Source organism: Lithobates pipiens, unplaced genomic scaffold, assembly GCF_037356315.1.
Source record: "Lithobates pipiens isolate NorthernLeopardFrog02 unplaced genomic scaffold, aLitPip1_a1.2 Scaffold_8, whole genome shotgun sequence".
In the NCBI taxonomy this organism is placed as follows: domain Eukaryota; kingdom Metazoa; phylum Chordata; class Amphibia; order Anura; family Ranidae; genus Lithobates; species Lithobates pipiens.
Window position 1 is genome coordinate 343,322,986 of NW_027507903.1, and position 16,744 is coordinate 343,339,729.

General features: G+C 41.2%; 2 protein-coding genes across 5 annotated transcripts in view; one reads left to right on the forward strand and one right to left on the reverse strand.

The window, feature by feature from the left end:
• SHROOM1 (shroom family member 1) overlaps positions 1-6,400 on the forward strand; it is a 110,570-nt gene extending 104,170 nt beyond the window's left edge. For all 4 annotated transcript variants that reach the window (XM_077473211.1, XM_077473212.1, XM_077473214.1 and 1 more), the window contains one exon: positions 5,804-6,400. In XM_077473211.1, coding sequence (XP_077329337.1) covers positions 5,804-6,058 — 255 coding nt within the window. In that variant the 3' untranslated portion in view covers positions 6,059-6,400. The remainder of the gene's footprint in view (positions 1-5,803) is intronic.
• LOC143962129 (uncharacterized) overlaps positions 1-16,744 on the reverse strand; it is a 350,250-nt gene that overhangs the window by 271,198 nt on the left and 62,308 nt on the right. The gene's annotated exons all lie outside the window — the stretch shown is intronic.

Sequence of the window (16,744 nt, forward strand, 5' to 3'; positions counted from 1 at the left end):
TCACCATTTTTGCTCTGCAGTTGGATGGGGGTTGATTCGCTGCACCCCCCCCCCCCCCCACCACTACAACATGCTGTTTTTTGCTTTTTTTTTTTCTGCCGTGTGACTGGGGGTTTTTGGTGCAATATTTTTTTATTTTTTTTTTCCCCGGAAGGTTGCATAGACCGGTAGAGTTTAATGTGTTATGTTTTATTGGGTCCATGCCCAGGTTTTTGGTGCCTTTACGAGATATACCCCACTCGGATTAATAGCCACTCAGTTCTCCTATAGGGCCAATACCCTTAGCTGTTAGGGAGTTCCCTGAGACACTTGCTCTCCGCAATTGAGGTCCCAGTCAAGCCTTTTAACATTGGTCCTCACCCGACAGCGCGTCTCCCACTGCTTTACAGAGTCAGTCTTCCACTCCCCGTACATAGGCCGCGCTTACTTGCGCTAGAGCGCCTTATACATCTTTTCTCTTTCTTTCTTCAGCCTTTGGTGCTTATTTCTCCTATCACCTGCCTTCCCTACCTCTTTACTCCACCGCCTTTCTTCATTGGGAGGTTGGCCTTCCTTTCATCTCTCCTACCCTTCCCCCCCTCCTGTTAAGGTCCCTAGTCCCAATTTTATTGGAATTTCGCGAGGGCACCTTTCTGTTGGGTGGGGATTTTAATTTCTCCCAGGAACCGTTACTTGATGTCTTGAGAGGGGTGTCTCACCTTTCCTACTCCTATCTTAAAAAACTAAAAGCAGGATTGTTTAACCTAAATCTGGTTGATCCATGGAGAATTATGCACCTGAAAGATGGGGACTATACCTATTTTTGTTCAGTACACCGCACATATTCCAGAATTGACTTCCTGATTCAGCATAAACATTTACCTCTTGTATATCTTGTAAATATTGTTTAGTGGATATGTGGCCACGGGGTGGGCTCCCTTCTCTGACAGCCATTTCCAGGCTTTCAGCTCCACCACTGGAAAGCTTGAGCACTAACCAACTTAGATATTTCCTGAAGTCCCTGCAGAAGGCGCATTATATCCCACGTGATCTCACTCCCTTTGAATCATTATGCAGTTTGGGGAAACCTTCTAGGCACATGTTGTCTCTGCTATATGGTTACCTGACAACCCAGACTGATGAACCGACTGACATTTGTCCACCATTGGGAAGTGGACTTGGATATCCAGTTCACACCACGACAAATGGAAAAAATTCACACATACAGTAAATCCTCCATGGAAAACCAGTACCAGGAAGTCAGGTACAGAAAAGTTTATCCTGATGGTATAGAGTTCCTTATATACTTCACAAGATTGATGGGGCTTCCCCTGATAAGCGCTTGCAGTGCAATGCGGAAAGTGGTACGATTTTGCACATCTTTTGGTCCTGATCCACCTTAAAACCTTTTTGGGTGTAGGTAACAATGACTATTAACCACATGTCTTCTACACCTGACAGACCTCTCCGGAAATGCAAGAAGACGCTTACGATGCAGCTCCTCAATGCAGCAAGGGCATATGTCCCTGCGTTGTGGAGGCAGTCTCAACCACCGACCAGGGTCCTGTGGTACGCTAAAATCAATTATATTCTCCATATGGAGACATTGACAGTGACTCTCCATAATACAGAAGAACAATTTTGAGATAAGTGGAGGCCATGGAGACGTTTCACTTGCATGGATGCTTACCTGCAGGAAGTGGCCCGCTCCGACTCCCAATTTAATTAAAATTGTTAGCAGCACAGAGCAGCTTGCTGGGGCTTCTGTTTACTTTGCAGGAGTATGACCCCCCCCCCCCCCCCCTTCTTCTCTTCCCTTGTTTCCTCTAAATTCCTGCTACTTAGCCGCCATTATGGCGATTATAAAATCATAGTGATCATAACAATCGGTGGACTTCATGACAAATGTGTGTTATGCGATATTTGTAGATGAGCCAACGATGCACAAAGTTAGAAATGCTAGTATATCTATCGGTTTGTTTTTTTTCCTCTTCATTAGATTCACTCATTCTCAGTTGATGATACTTCAATGTTTGATTCTTATGGTACGTGTATCTATGGGCCTTTTAGGCCCCTTATCTTCACTGTTTATACATGCTACAGCAGTGTTTCTCAACTCCAGTCATCAAGGCGCCCCAACAGGTCATGTTTTCAGGCTTTCCATTAATGTGCACAGGTGATTTGATCAGTTTCACTGCCTTAGTAGTTACGACAGCTGTTTCATCTGAGGGAAATCCTGAAAACATGACCTGTCGGGTCACCTTGAGGACTGGAGTTGAGAAACACTGTGCTACAGTATATGCAAAGTAATACATAAACTGTCAACAAACGTTTTCATAAGTCTTGTTTGTTTTCGTTACTTGGTATATGCCAAATAAGGGTTTCCTTATTTGTAAAAAAAGGCTTGACTTGTTGCATCTGAGATGTTTTGCCATAATAAAAAAAAAAAAAAAATGCTCAAGCACATGATTGGTTAATTGAAGTGAACACAGCTTCATCTTATTTATGAATGTAGTGAGCATTAAAATGTTTGGAAAGGCTGAATGATTTTTATAATACAATGATATTCCCACCCTACCAAATGTGTGCATTTTTTAACAATATGCTGCAACACTGAAGGAAATATCAGAACCCAGAAAATATATAAAGTGAAGGTAGTACTGTGCTATGAACCTAAATACTGTGCGTAATAAAATGCAAAGGTGCTCAATGAAAGATATGGTTGAAAGAGACAATGTTCGAAGGTCAATATATATCCTGTCCTAGGTAGTATAAAAGCGTGTCGCATGCCCTGCGATTTCTTCGTATAAAACAATATAAGTGTATCAATAAGACAATAAAAGTATATCAAACATTCAAAAGATTCTTCGTAGAACAGTGATAGGAAATATATCCATATGGTGTGCACATGAAGTGAAAAAACGATGCTCAAAAAGAAGGTGCACTACTATTGCAATAAATTCTGAAGGAATAGGTAAAATCCTAAACGGCATATATAAGAATACAAAAACGTTTCTTCTATATAGGTATATTCTGCAAATGTTCTTATAGGTGAAAGCAAAAAAGAGAAGTAGTGTCCATATAAGGTGCAAGGTAGGTAAGTGATTGTATATTAGTAGTGTCAGCATAAAATGACAAGATGCTGGTGACAATCCTCTGGCATAAAGTGCTGATGATAGGTGACTTCCTGGTTCCTGTGCAGAGTATATGTATAGATGTACCCTTACCTTACTGCTGTAAGGTAACAGCATGTGGGTATATCTCAATGTGATTTTTGGCAGCCTCCCCATATGGCGTATCCGGCTCCACTGATGTGTGTCTCTAGTCTGGAATCAGAGTCCCCCCTATTGTCCCTGGTGTGTCCACATCCAATGAACCTCACAATGGGGCATGGGGAGGATGTAAAGAGAGATGCACGATAGTGTAGTATTTCCAAATGTTTTATTGACAAAACAGTAAAAGTAAAATCAAGGTACTCACAAAAAGAAGTATCAAACAGGCATATAACAAACGATACCCTGATGAAGTCATGTGACATTGACAAACACGTGCGGGAACATGAGGCTCTGAAGTGACGTGGGCGAGCTCGCAGGTCTTTTGTTATATGCCTGTTTGATACTTCTTATTGTAAGTACCTTGATTTTAATTTTACTGTTTTGTCAATAAACATTTAGAAATACTACACTATTGTGCATCCCTCTTTACATATTCCCATGCCCCATTGCAAGGTTCATTGGATGTGGACACACCAGGTACAATAGTGGGACTCTGATCCCAGACTAGAGAGACACACCAGTGGAAAAGAAGAATGGTAACGTCGGTCTCTGCAAGGACAACTCAATCCATACACCAGGTCCACTCACAGGTGCCGAGGCTCAATGTGTCCCAACACACTCCAGTGCAACAGTAAGAAGAGGCGACAACACTGTAATCCTTGAAGTGTCCTTTATTAGTACATCAAAGTGACAATATGTTGTCACTCTGATGTACCAATAAACGACACTTCAAAGAATACAGTGTTGCCGGCTCTTCTTACTGACACACTAGTGGAGCCGGATACGCCATACTGGGAGTCTGCCAAGAAACACATTTAGCTATGCCCTCGTGCTGTTACCTTACAGCAGTAAGGTAAGGGTACATCTATACGTTACTCTGCGCAGGAACCACAAAGTCACCTATCCATCAGAACTTTATGCCAGAGGATTGTCACCAACACTTTGTCATTTTATGCTGACGCTACTAATATACAGCCACTTGCCTACCTTGCACCTTATATGGACGCTACTTATCTTTTTTTGCTTTCACCTATAAGAACATTTGCAGCATATACCTATATGGAGGAAACTTTTTTGTATGCTTTTATATGCCGTTTAGGATTTTATCTATTCCTTCAGGATTTATTTTGCAATAGTAGTGCACCTTCTTTTTGAGCACCGTTTTTTCATTTCATGTTCATACCATATGGATATATTTCCTATCACTGTTCTACGTAGAATCTTTTTTCAGTGTTTTATATACTTTTATTGTATTATTGATGCACTATTATTCTTTTATCCGAAGAAATCACAGGGCATGCGATTTCCTATGGATATATTCCCTATCCCTGTTCTACGAAAAATCATTTAAGTGTTTGATATACTTTTATTGTCTTACTGAAGGGTTTTTACCTTTATACATTCTATACATAAAGGTAAAAAGCCTTCTCTGTGTAGCAGCCACCCCTAATGCTAACATGAGCCCAATCCTCCTCCAGCGATGTGCATGAGACAAGTACAATAGAGTAGGTTATAGGCACAAATGCAAACACACAAATAGAAGTCCAAAATTATCTGGATAAAAGTCCACACACCATTGTGTGTGCTTGGATTCCAGAGCGTAGCTCAGTCTGTAATATAACGTACAAGAAGAAAAAAAAAAGCGCCACTAAGTGTATTCGATTATATGCGGTTTAATAAAGCCCTCATAATGGGCTAATCACAGGAAATAGGTAGTATACAGGCTAATCAATTTGGGTACACTTGTGGTGGTCTGTCCATCTGTATTTCAAGCACTGAACAGCGGTGTTTGTCATGCTGTGGCGGAGACGGTGCTGTGGGCAGAAAGAAGCCATAAAGACGCTGGAGCGACTCCGGGATCCGAGGTGGAATGTGGCGTGGAGCATGCAGTTCAGATGGTACAGATGTCAGGGAGGGGCATCTTGGGCCCTGTGATGTCTGTACCCTCTGAACTGCTTGTGTAATGCTGCGCTCCATACCGCATTCCACCTAGGATCCCAGAGTCGTTCCAGCGTCTTTCTGGCTTCCTTCCGGCCACAGCACCTGTCTCCCCCACATTGCGACAAACACCGATGTTCAGCATTTGAGATGCAGATGGACAGACCACCGCAAGTGTACCCACATCGATGAGCCTGTATACTACCTATAGCCTGTGAGTAGCCCATTGTGGGGCCTTTATTAAACCGCATTCAATCTACTACTCTTAGCGGCACTTTTTTCTTTTCTCCTTGATGTACATGTCAGATACAATTTTCAAACAGCCTTTAATATTTTAGTAAATCATCCCCATTGCGCAGCTATTTGACTACATTAAACTATTAAAAACCTTGTAAAAGCATCACACCGCATATTGAAAACAATATGACATAAATATACTAAAGGTACGCAGTGTTTTTCAGAATTGTGCAAGGTCTATCCTGAACCCTGCACAGTTGATTTGGTTATTTTTTATAGGTCTTATTTCACTATTCCATATTAGTGAATAGAGCTGGATGTTCTATATTTTACTCTGTACGTGTCTAATTCTGTTTCTTTTCTTTACAATTTAGCAATCCCTAAAGGAACGTCACAGTCTCCTAATCAGGCAAAGAGAGGACGCCAAAGATTTAAAGGACAACTTGGACCGCAGAGAGCAAGTGGTCACTGGAATCCTGGCCAAATATCTAAGCGAGGCCCAGCTCGAGGACTACAAACACTATGTGAGGTTAAAGACATACTTCTTGATTGAGCAGAAAGACCTGGAAGAAAAGATTAAATTTCATGAGGAACAGTTGGAGAGTCTTCACAACAGCATTCCTCCTTAATTAGCCGGTAGAATGCAAGGCCACATCCTTACTGGCATACTATACCATGACGGCAGAGCCCTTCGGGCTTTGATATGAAGTTTTTTGGTGTTCATTATGCTGCTGCTAAGTCATAATAAGATTATTACGGAAAGTGTTTGTGACAGTGTTAATCAAGCTTTAAATAAAGAGAACTTGTTGGCATAAAAGGTTTGAAAGTTACATAACTTAAAAAAGCGTGCCTTTTTTTGGATAAATTATCAATGTTTTGTCTTGATCGTTGTTGTTCTAAGTGATGGTGTCCATGTCCTTCTGTTTCCTGACTGACACAAATTATTTCATTAAAAATATGTGTAATTCTAACTGCGATCTTTGTTTTTTTTTTTTTTTTTTTTTTTCTTTTTTTCTGGTGTGATTGTGAAGTTCAGAATAAAATTTAAAGTGGAACGCTAACCAAGACACAGTCACTGTTATGAAGGATTTTCCTTATTGCCTGTCTTTGACAGGAGACTGAAGAGAGGACCTGTATCAATTTAGCTTTGGGCCGTTGTCTGACATCAATTTAGTATGGCTCTGAGATCATTCAGAATTCAATACCATGTGAATCTGACCTGCCATTAACCTCCCTGGCAGTATGATTTAGTCTGGAATTAGGTGCTGAAAGCGGTACAATTACTTTGCATGGAAATCTGGCATTTTATTTTGTAGTTCTGTAATTCTTAGGAATAACGCTCTTAAATCTCTTCAAACCAGAGTCTAGCAGACATCCCGGGTATGATAAAGTTTATAATATAATAAAGAATAATAAAAAATTATTCAATAATGTAATTAAATCCTAAAACACTGAAAAAGGGACACTTTTTGGTTGCTATGGACAATCTCCAAATTCCAGGCAGAAAAAACAGTATTTATAATATAAAAGTGCATGCAGGGCACTGCACAGACCACTAGGGACAAAGGGGGTGTGTATTTTGTAATGCAGCACTGTAATCTGTAAGATTACAGTGCTGTGTGTGTTTTGTGTCTTTTTACTTTTTTAAATTTGCCGCCGTTCTCCGCTCCCGTGCGCCGTAACGCTGCAGGGAACGGAGCTCGGCGGCATTCGGCACTGTGAATCGAGCAGAGGACAGCTCGCTCACACAGTGCAGGGGACATCGCTGGATCCAGGGGACAAGGTAAGTAAGTCTCCCTGTGTCCTCCCCTGCATCCAGCGAAGCGATCCCGAGTCTGGCTCGGGGTTACCGCTTCTATCAGTAAATTCCTAACACGAGCCAGACTCAGGATTACCGCTAGGGGGGTTAACTGCTTTCTGACCTGCATTTCACCTACATCAAACAAGTTTTGCATTCCTAAAGACTTGTATAGGAATGCAAAACCTGCCTAATGCAAACCGAAGCTTGTCGATATAGGTATAAAATGAGACAAAATCTGTCCAGCAAGGATGCAGATAGAAAAAATAATTTCTTTACTAAAGTGGGGTTTGTAGAACTGTCTACTTTTGGTGAGACTTTTTTTCTCTATCCCAGTGACAGTGGTCATGGGGAATATTCTCAGGAACCCAGAGAACAATTAAGACCTAACAGCAATTGACAATGACCCTCCAATCCAAAACACTAGAAAACCATGTAAATTGCTTCTCCCTGCTAGTTATTATAACTTTCTTCCAGGGGGCTCTCAACACTCCAGGATATACATAAATAGAGCTGGCTGTCACACTATACAATCCTGTAAGGTTTTACAGTATTACACTTGTATGGGAAAACAAAACATGTGATGTGAACAAAAGTCCATTGACACAGGCCCTTTACTTGACCCCACAAGGGATATATAAGCAAAAAACATGCAATGTACACTGTACCAATTGCCAGTGCTTCATATGCCCAGTGTTGTTGGATGCAATTGTACCATGGTATGTATAATGTATATTGAATGCATCATCGAAACAGTGTGCAAATCCATTTTAAAAAATCTACACATAAAGCCAAACAAAAGTTCCCTACTTTATCCAAACAACTTAAAAATTTAGACTGGAGTTCTAACAGTTTGTCATCATTTATAATGACTTTGCTTTGTTTAATTTTTATTTCCAATAATTTTTGTTAAATGTCAAAGTGCAGAACAAGAAGAGATTTAAAAACTTTTCAGAATGTGGCAGGTGTGCCAGGTTAAACAAAATATAAGTTACGCAAAACACATAAGAACTTGCATCTAGGAGAAAGGAATTTGTTAGAAAAAACAGTACAAGTTCTCCAATCCAGGGGTTGTATCCAGTACAAGTTGTCCAATCTTTTCTGCAACCACAAGCTGTGTTGACAAGGGAGTCCCTCCCGCTGAGCTAGCCACTAGTGATTTATACGGAAGGCTGGTTGTGACCAGGTTGATTGATCGATTCATTTAGTACGTTCAGCCTGCCCATAAATGGTTCCAATCTCGGACGTTTCATCCGGAACTGTCCATGGCTGGCCTTAGACTTGACATATTAAGCATCACTGTCAAATAATTAATCCGGGGCTTCCATATTTTCTCAAATAGTGCAATTTTGTCATTTAAGATCTGAAAAAAGCGTTACTTGACTGTAATCCGAGACAATTCAGACTTGACCAACTCAAATGGAATCGTGGGTATCTTCTAAGATCTGGCTATGGAGATTTTCGCTGCTATAAATATTAAGGCATTCAATTTCCTCATATGTCTTGGTGGCCTCCTCCACTGGCTCGCTCAACAGTGCTTGCTGAGGGGTCTATTGTTGCTGGGGGGGTCTTGTGTTGCTGTGGGTCAATTGTTGCTGGAAGCGAACTACTGTTGAGGAAGGGTCTATCGTTGCTCACTCTTGGGAGATCTATTGGTGTTGGTGGGGTCTATCGTTCCTGGGGTTGATCTGTTATTGCGAGGTGGTATTTTGTTTAAAGAGGTCTATTTTTGCCGGGGGAATCTGTTATTGTTGGGGATGTCTTCTACTGGGGTGGGGGGGTAGAAATGGCAGAGAGGGTAGAAAGGGTGTGCAACAAGGTATACAGTTACATAGGTTTTGTTGTACTTTCAGTAACTAACACATGCTGATACCAAAAAAGTCATATATCGCTGCTCTTTGTGCGACATATACTTCCATGCAAACTTGATGGGTATCGATTTATTAATGAAAGATTTGCAATGTAATTTTGTATGGCTTACAAATCTTCTTTTCACTTGTTAAAGTAAAGCTGGGCTAGGCAGGGCCATATCCTAAGGCTGAAGAAACATTTTCAGTAGATGGCATACAGTGGAGAAGGATTAGTACTTTTATCTTTGCAGATCTGCATATCACACATACAAGAAGGACAGCTGTATAAGAATTAGAGTCAGGGGGATTAGGGTCCAAACTGGGAAATGCCTCCCATGCCATAACACCATCAGTTGCGAACTATGGGCATTACTTGATTCTGTTGTCTGGGCTGTTAATTTCCACATTTATTTTCCTCTTTTATAAATGGGGTGAAGTATTGCTGGGACCTGACCTCACAGCATTTCTAGCATATACATGAACTGTTGTTTGACACCATCTCAAACCTGCAAAAAAAGTGTAGATCCACTTTTGACAGCTCTTACATTTTCACTGGAAGACAAAAAAAATAATCATATAGTGGGAAAAATAATTATTTGATCCCCTGCAGATTTTGTAAATTTACCCACTCACACAGAAATTAAGGGTCTATCATAGGTTTATGCCATCACTGCTGTCAATCAATGCCCATCAGTGCCCATAAGTGCGACATATTAGTGCCTCCTCATCAATGCCCACCAGTTCAGCCTCATCGGTGCATATCAGTGAAGACGAAAAATTACTTTGTTACAAAATTTTCTGACAGTAAAAAAACAAATTTTTGATCTTTTTTTTTTGGTTAAAAAGAAAAAGAAAAAACAGCAGTGATTAAATACCACCAAAAGAAAGCTCTATTTGTGTGAAGAAAATTATAAAAAATTTGTTTGGGTACAGTGTAGCACAACTACGCAATTGTCATTCAAAGTGCAACAGCACTGAAAGCTGAAAAATGGCTTGGGTAGGAAGGGGTGTAAGTGCCTGGTAGGCAAATGGTTAAATGATAGAGACAGAATATCAACCGAAAATCCAGAAAAACACATAATATAAATGGAGTTGCAGTTCAGTGAGTAAAGTGTTTGATCCCCAACCAAAACATGACTTCATACTTGGTGGAGAAACCCTTGTTGGCAAGCACAGAGATAAGACATTTATTGTAGTTGGTTACCAGGTCTGCACACATCTCAGGAGGGATTTTGGTCCACCCTTTTTTACAGATCTTGTCTAAATCCATAAGGTTTTTGGCTGTTGCTTTGCAACTCAAATTTTCAGCTCCCTCCATATATTTACTATAGGCTTAAGGTCTGGAGACTGGCTAGGCCACTCCATGAGCTTAACCACTTGCTTACTGGCAGGGCCGTCTTTAATATAGATTGGACCCTGGGCAAAAATTTTCTTGGCCAACACCCCCCCCCCCCCCCCTCCGTGCAATTTCACTCTCCACCTGCTCTGAGACCTACAATAAATAGTAGCTATCAGATCAGACAGAAATTGCGATTGGTTGCCAGCAGTTACAGCATTTCATTACTGCTTACTGACTGGTACATATACATACATATCAATGCCGGCCACAGCTATTTACTTAGAATTGTCACCGCTATTTACATATGAATGCCAATTATTTACATGTAAACACAGGGTCTGCAGGTGAGTCATCTGCACACAACAATAGGGCAGAGCTGAGCAGCATTAGTACGAGCACTTCACACTGAGATATTGGGACACAGCACAGGACTAAAACTTCAAGGGACAAGGGAATTTAAACCTGGATAGTTGTCAAGTATGAGGCAGCTGTTTTGGGCCCCACAACAATGACAGGGCCCAGGGCAGCTGCCCCTTTTGCCCTGCCTTAAAGACGGCCCTGCTTACTGGGCACTTAAACCCCCCTCCTGCCCAGACCAATTTTCAGTTTTCAGCGCTAATGCACTTTGAATGACAATTGCGTGGTCATACAACACTGTACCCAAATTACATTTTTATAATTTTTTTCCCACAAATAGAGCTTTCTTTTGGTGGTATTTAATTACAGCTGGGAGTTTTATTTTTTCCTAAACAAACACAAAAAGATGCAAAAAAAAAAAAAAAAAAATCATGTTTAATAGTTTGTTATTAAATTTTGCAAACAGGTAATTTTTCTCCTTCATTGAAGTGCGCTGATGAGGCCGGCACTGGTGGGCACTGATAGGCTGCACTGGTGGGCACTGATAGGCATAGTTAAGGCGGCACTAATAGGCACAAATAAGGTGGCACCGATAGGCACAGATAAGGCAGTACTGATGGGCACAGATAAGGCGGCACTGATGGGCAAAGATGGGCATAGATAAGATGGCACGGATGGGTGGCACTAAGGGGCACTGATAGGTAGCACTGATAGATGGGACTGATGGGCACTGATAAGTGGCTCTGATAGGTGGCACTGCTGGGCACTGATGGGCGGCACTGATGGGCACTGGTAGATGACACTGATGGGCACGGATATGTGGCACTGGGGTGCAGCACTGTTGAGGCAGATTGTGGGCACTGATGTGTGGCACTGTGGGCACTGATGGGGGGCATTTTTTTATTTCTGAGGTGGCACTGGCAGGGGGCAGGTGGGCACTGGTAAGCTGGCCGTGATGGGGACTGATGTCCCGATCACGGCTGCCGGTGATCTGCTCTTTTTTTTTTTTCTCCTCACGCTGTCAGTGCGAGGAGGAAAAATAGCCGATTACCGGCTCCGTTGTATCACATGATCAGCTGTTATTGGCTGACAGCTGATCACGTGGTAAGGGGTCAGGATCGACCCCCTTGCTCCGATCCGTGATCAGGCGAGTCTCAGACTCGCTGATCAAAAAGCGCGCCCCTCAGGGCTATAGCGCGGGTCCCTAGTGGTTAATGTGCTTCATGCTGAAAGACCCATCCTCGACCCACCTTCAGTGTTCTGGCTGAGGGAAGAAGGTTCTCATCCAAGATTTTACAATACATGGCCCTGTCTATTGGCCCCTCAATGCGGCAATGTTGGCCTGTACCTTTAGCAGAGAAACGGCCCAAAGCATAATGTTTTTACCTCCATGCTTGATTGTAGGGATGGTGTTCTTAGGGTCATAGTCAGCTTTTTTTCTTCCTCCAAATACGGTGAGTCGAGTTAATGCCAAAGAGCTAAAATTTGGTCTCATCTGACCACAGCATTTCTCCCAATCTTTCTCAGAATCATTTAGATATTCATTGGCAGAGTTCAGATGGGCCTGTACATGTGCTTTCTTGAGAAGGGGAACCTTGTGGGGGCTGCAGGATTCCATGACAGCATATTGTGTTAGCATTGGTTTGTTTGGTGACTGTGGTCCAAACTGCCTTGAGATCATTCACAAGCTCCTTCCATGTAGTTCTGGGCTGATCCCTCACTTTACTCATGATCATCCTTAACCCACAAGGCAAAATCTCGCATGGAGCTCCAGACCAATAGCGATTGATGGTTATTTTGTATTTCTTTTATTTGCAAATAATCACTCCAACAGTTGTTTCCGTCTCACCAAGCTTCTTGCTGATTGTGTTGTGGCCCTTTCCAGCCTTGCAGGTCTACAATCTTGTCCCTGATGTCCTTTGACAGGTCTTTAGTCTTGCCCATGATAGTAAGGTTTGAATGAAATAGACAGTCTGTTGACAGGTATCTTTTATACACATAACTTTTCGTTTAGAGCACCTTCCTAAACTGACAGTACTATTTGGTGTTTTCCACATGAGCTCATACTGTAGCCAGTCTGTGGGAGCCAGAATTATTGTTGGTTGGTAGGAGATCAAATACTTATTTTACTCGCTGAACTGCAACTCAATTTATAACAATTGTATCATGTGTTTTTCTGTATTTTTGGTTGATATTCTGTCTCTATCATTTAAAATACACCTATGATAAAAATTATAGACCATTTCTTTGTAAGTGGGCAAACTTACAACATCTACAGGGTATCGAATAATTATTTTCCCCACTGTATCTCTGTTTTACAGCGAGCCATGTGTAGTGAAAGTCCTACTCATCTGTCTATGTCAGTCCTTAAGTGCCTTATGGTTAATAGGATCCTGCCAGTTTACTAATCAAAAGCTTTGAAGAAACATACATAAGTAATTACATCACTGCCGATCTTCATTTTTACTGCTTTAACAATGCCCAGAACCAAGGGAATTCAGCAACACTGGCTGTAGCCTTGTTCCCACGGCCTGCCTAGCTCACTAGTTGCTATATTTTGGCTCACTATTAGACATATTCTACAGACAAATTAGCCGTCTTTGCCTATTTTCGGCTTTTAGTAACATATTTCTGCAACAGTACTGTTAACCCCTTTAAGTACAGGCATGGTGCAGTCTACAGCTAAGAGTATTGGTTATCCTGTAAAAAGGACGTGACAAGGTTCCACAAAAAATAAAAGAAAAAAAAGCAGAAAGAGCTGACCTATTTGGCTGAAATGGAGAAATGATTTTGGAGCCAACTTCTAAGACCAGACAAAAGCAAAACAAGCTGATGTGTTCCTAAAAACGATCATCTGCAGTGGGGCTTCTTTCTGACCAAACTATTTCATCATCCTTGTTTTACAGACCATTGCTGCTCACAAGGATAACTTTAATAAATGTTAATATTGGATATACTCAAAATTTCCAGTGACATGGAATGTGTTTATGTTCTATTTTAATCCTGCTGTATTTGAACAATTTTTTTTCAGCAGTGCATGAGCACTTTGAACTTATAGACCCAGTGGAGTACTTATGAGGGTATGATTGGTACTGGGTGCGGACGCGTTGGAAGTGCGGCGGGCCCCCTCATTGATTTATTTTATTTTTTTGTGTTCCACACTGCCTTACAATACAAAATAAAAAAGACAGGTGACTGCAGCACCCCCTTAGTGACTCCACACCTGCTGCTTGAATGACAGCGGGAGCTCAGAGTGAGAAGAAATCTCTTCCCCTACTCAACCCATCACTTCCCTCACTCTGAGATCCCGCTGTACATGATCAACTAATGTGTGAGGTTAGGGAGAGGGTCTACTTTGAGGGATCCATAAGGGTTGTGGTGAGGGAATGCAGGAGGGCAAGTGCCACAGTAGCCTTACACTTGCCCAACTCTACTGAATACCCATCAACAACTCTCAGATGGCTTGTTGCATTCACCATACACATTACAGCCTAACTGTACAATGTGCTTTAGATCTACTAACAAGTATGTAGTGCAAGGGGGCTTGCTTAACAGGATACATGGATTGGATAGTTTAGGTAGAACCTCATATTACATCATTTTGATAAATCTAAAATTGGACAAAAATAGCCCTGACCTGTCGAGACCTCTGAAAGTATGCTATGGTATCTGGCACCAAGTAGATCCTTAAAGTCCTGTAAGTTGCAAGGTGGGTCCTCCATGGATTGGATTTGTTTTTCCAGCACATCCCACAGATGATTGATTGGCAGTCCCAAAACCACTCTCTACCTCTGAAGGCAAGCACAAGGTAGGTGTAGAGGTAGGTAATGGAGTCCGGGGGAATGATCCCCAATAAGCGATACTAGTCCAAGATAGTAAGGTGCATGTCTCACATATGCTAAAACATAGCATTTATAAGCACAACCAGTATAATTGTAGCAAAAGAAGATTACTTGTTTTGGCAAGTAGTCTTAATCATGTGTGTTCACTACAAAAAAGTTTACCTTTATTTCCATACACAATGGTTTATTTGTTATTAACATTTTAATATAGAAAGTCTGCATTTTGTTTCCTAAAATACTTCTAAGGTAAGATGGGAACAGTAGAAGAGATATATAAATTCTGTCGCACAGCAAGACAATGCTAAATGGTCAGCAAAGACACATGGTGCAGCAGATTTACTATAAAGTTACAACTTGATACCTACATTCCTTCATGTTCAACAGAATAATACCTGGCCCTGACCACTTTTTAAATGTGAGTTTGTTTAGAATAAAATTCTGTTTCATCTTCAGTGCTAATTTTAAGAACTTTAAAAATCTGTTGCATAGGTCTGCAAATGCAGGAGTCACAAATACACCGTAAAATTGTCACAGGTTTTGCTAAATGAGAGGGGGCTGATTTGCATTTAATTGTGCTGCTAAATTGTTTGATAAATGTCCCCCATAATATTTAAATATATTCCCTATAAAGGGATGAGGGTTGAATAAAAATGTTTATTTCTAACAGAAGGCGTGATGTTTGATGGAATACGTAAAAGACTGGAACCTCTTACGCTAACAAAAAATTCTTGAGAAATACTGTAATTGTCTTATCTCCATGCCAGTATACTACTTGTTTATTAAATTGAGTAAAAGGTTTATTAAAATGTTGCAAAATCTTACCATTAAGTTACAGTATTTCTTTAAAAAAAAAAAAAGTTAGAATTCACCTTCAAGAAAACATGCCAGAATAGCAATACAGAGTGTAAAATTACATAAAAGGTATTACCACCTGTTAGAGACTACATAGCAGGGGTCACTAGGACCACAGTAATAAAGAGGAAAGCATCCTTATGAAATAGGAAGTACACCACCTCCTTCCATCCTGGTATCTAAAGAGGACTTTTCCATAATTAGACTACTGTATTTCAAATCAATAATCTGGCTGACACTAAATCTAGTGGGGCTAAACGAGGAGCTGCCAGCCAGCCACCTTATACCTTCTCAAATTTGCCTCTATGTTGATATATCAGCTTTTCAAACCATAGCATCGTACTCATTTGTTCAAGCCACATCTCAGGTGTAGGGGGAGCCTGAGATATCCAGTGTATTTCTATGAACCTGCGAGCCTAAAACAAAGCCCTAGCAGCCGCTTCTCTAACAAACTTATCCAAAGTTCTAGCGTCAAGCATACCCAAAATAAAGTGCTTAGGCTCCAAAGCAACGGGGACCTTCTGAAATGCAGTGTTTTCCAAAGTGACAACAGTATTCCAGTAGCGGTGAAGTTTCTGGCACATCCAGAGCAAGTGTATTAGATCTCCTGTATCTCTGCCACTCCTTGCAAATAGGGGTCTGAGCATAAGCCCATGGAATGCAGCTTTAGTGGGGTACAACAAGCTCTTAGTTAAATATATAGCTGTGACAATTTCTGCAAAACATTTAGAGAGCATGAACGTACAGTTTCTAGGGCTTCTTCCCATTGCTCTCCCGCTATATCACCCACGTCTCCCTCCCACTTCTCACAGGCTGAGCTGGGAAAACTCTCCAAATATACCCCCATGAGCATAGCATAACCGTTGCGTATGCTATTTGTTGACTCTGCCCCAACCACAACCCCATAGGACCATGTCATTATAGATCTTTTAAGGAACTGGGGAAATGTAAATTCCACATAAAAATAAAGCTAAACTAATTGCTGACTTCACCCCATTCTCATCCCCATACTGTTATAAATTTTCCCTAGATTCTAGTTAAAGGAGTTGTAAAGGCAGAAGGTTTTTTATCCTTATGTATTAGGATAAAAAGTCTTCTGTATGTAGCAGGCCCCCCCCCCCCATCCTCAGGGCTTTTTTTCCTCAAACAATAGGTGCTGGAACTCAACCACCACCCCCCAAAACCCCTCCCCCCACACACCCTCCAAATCACATCAAATAGTGGGTGTGGTCATATTTCACAAATGGTAGAAGGGTCTTAAAGGGGCATTAAATATC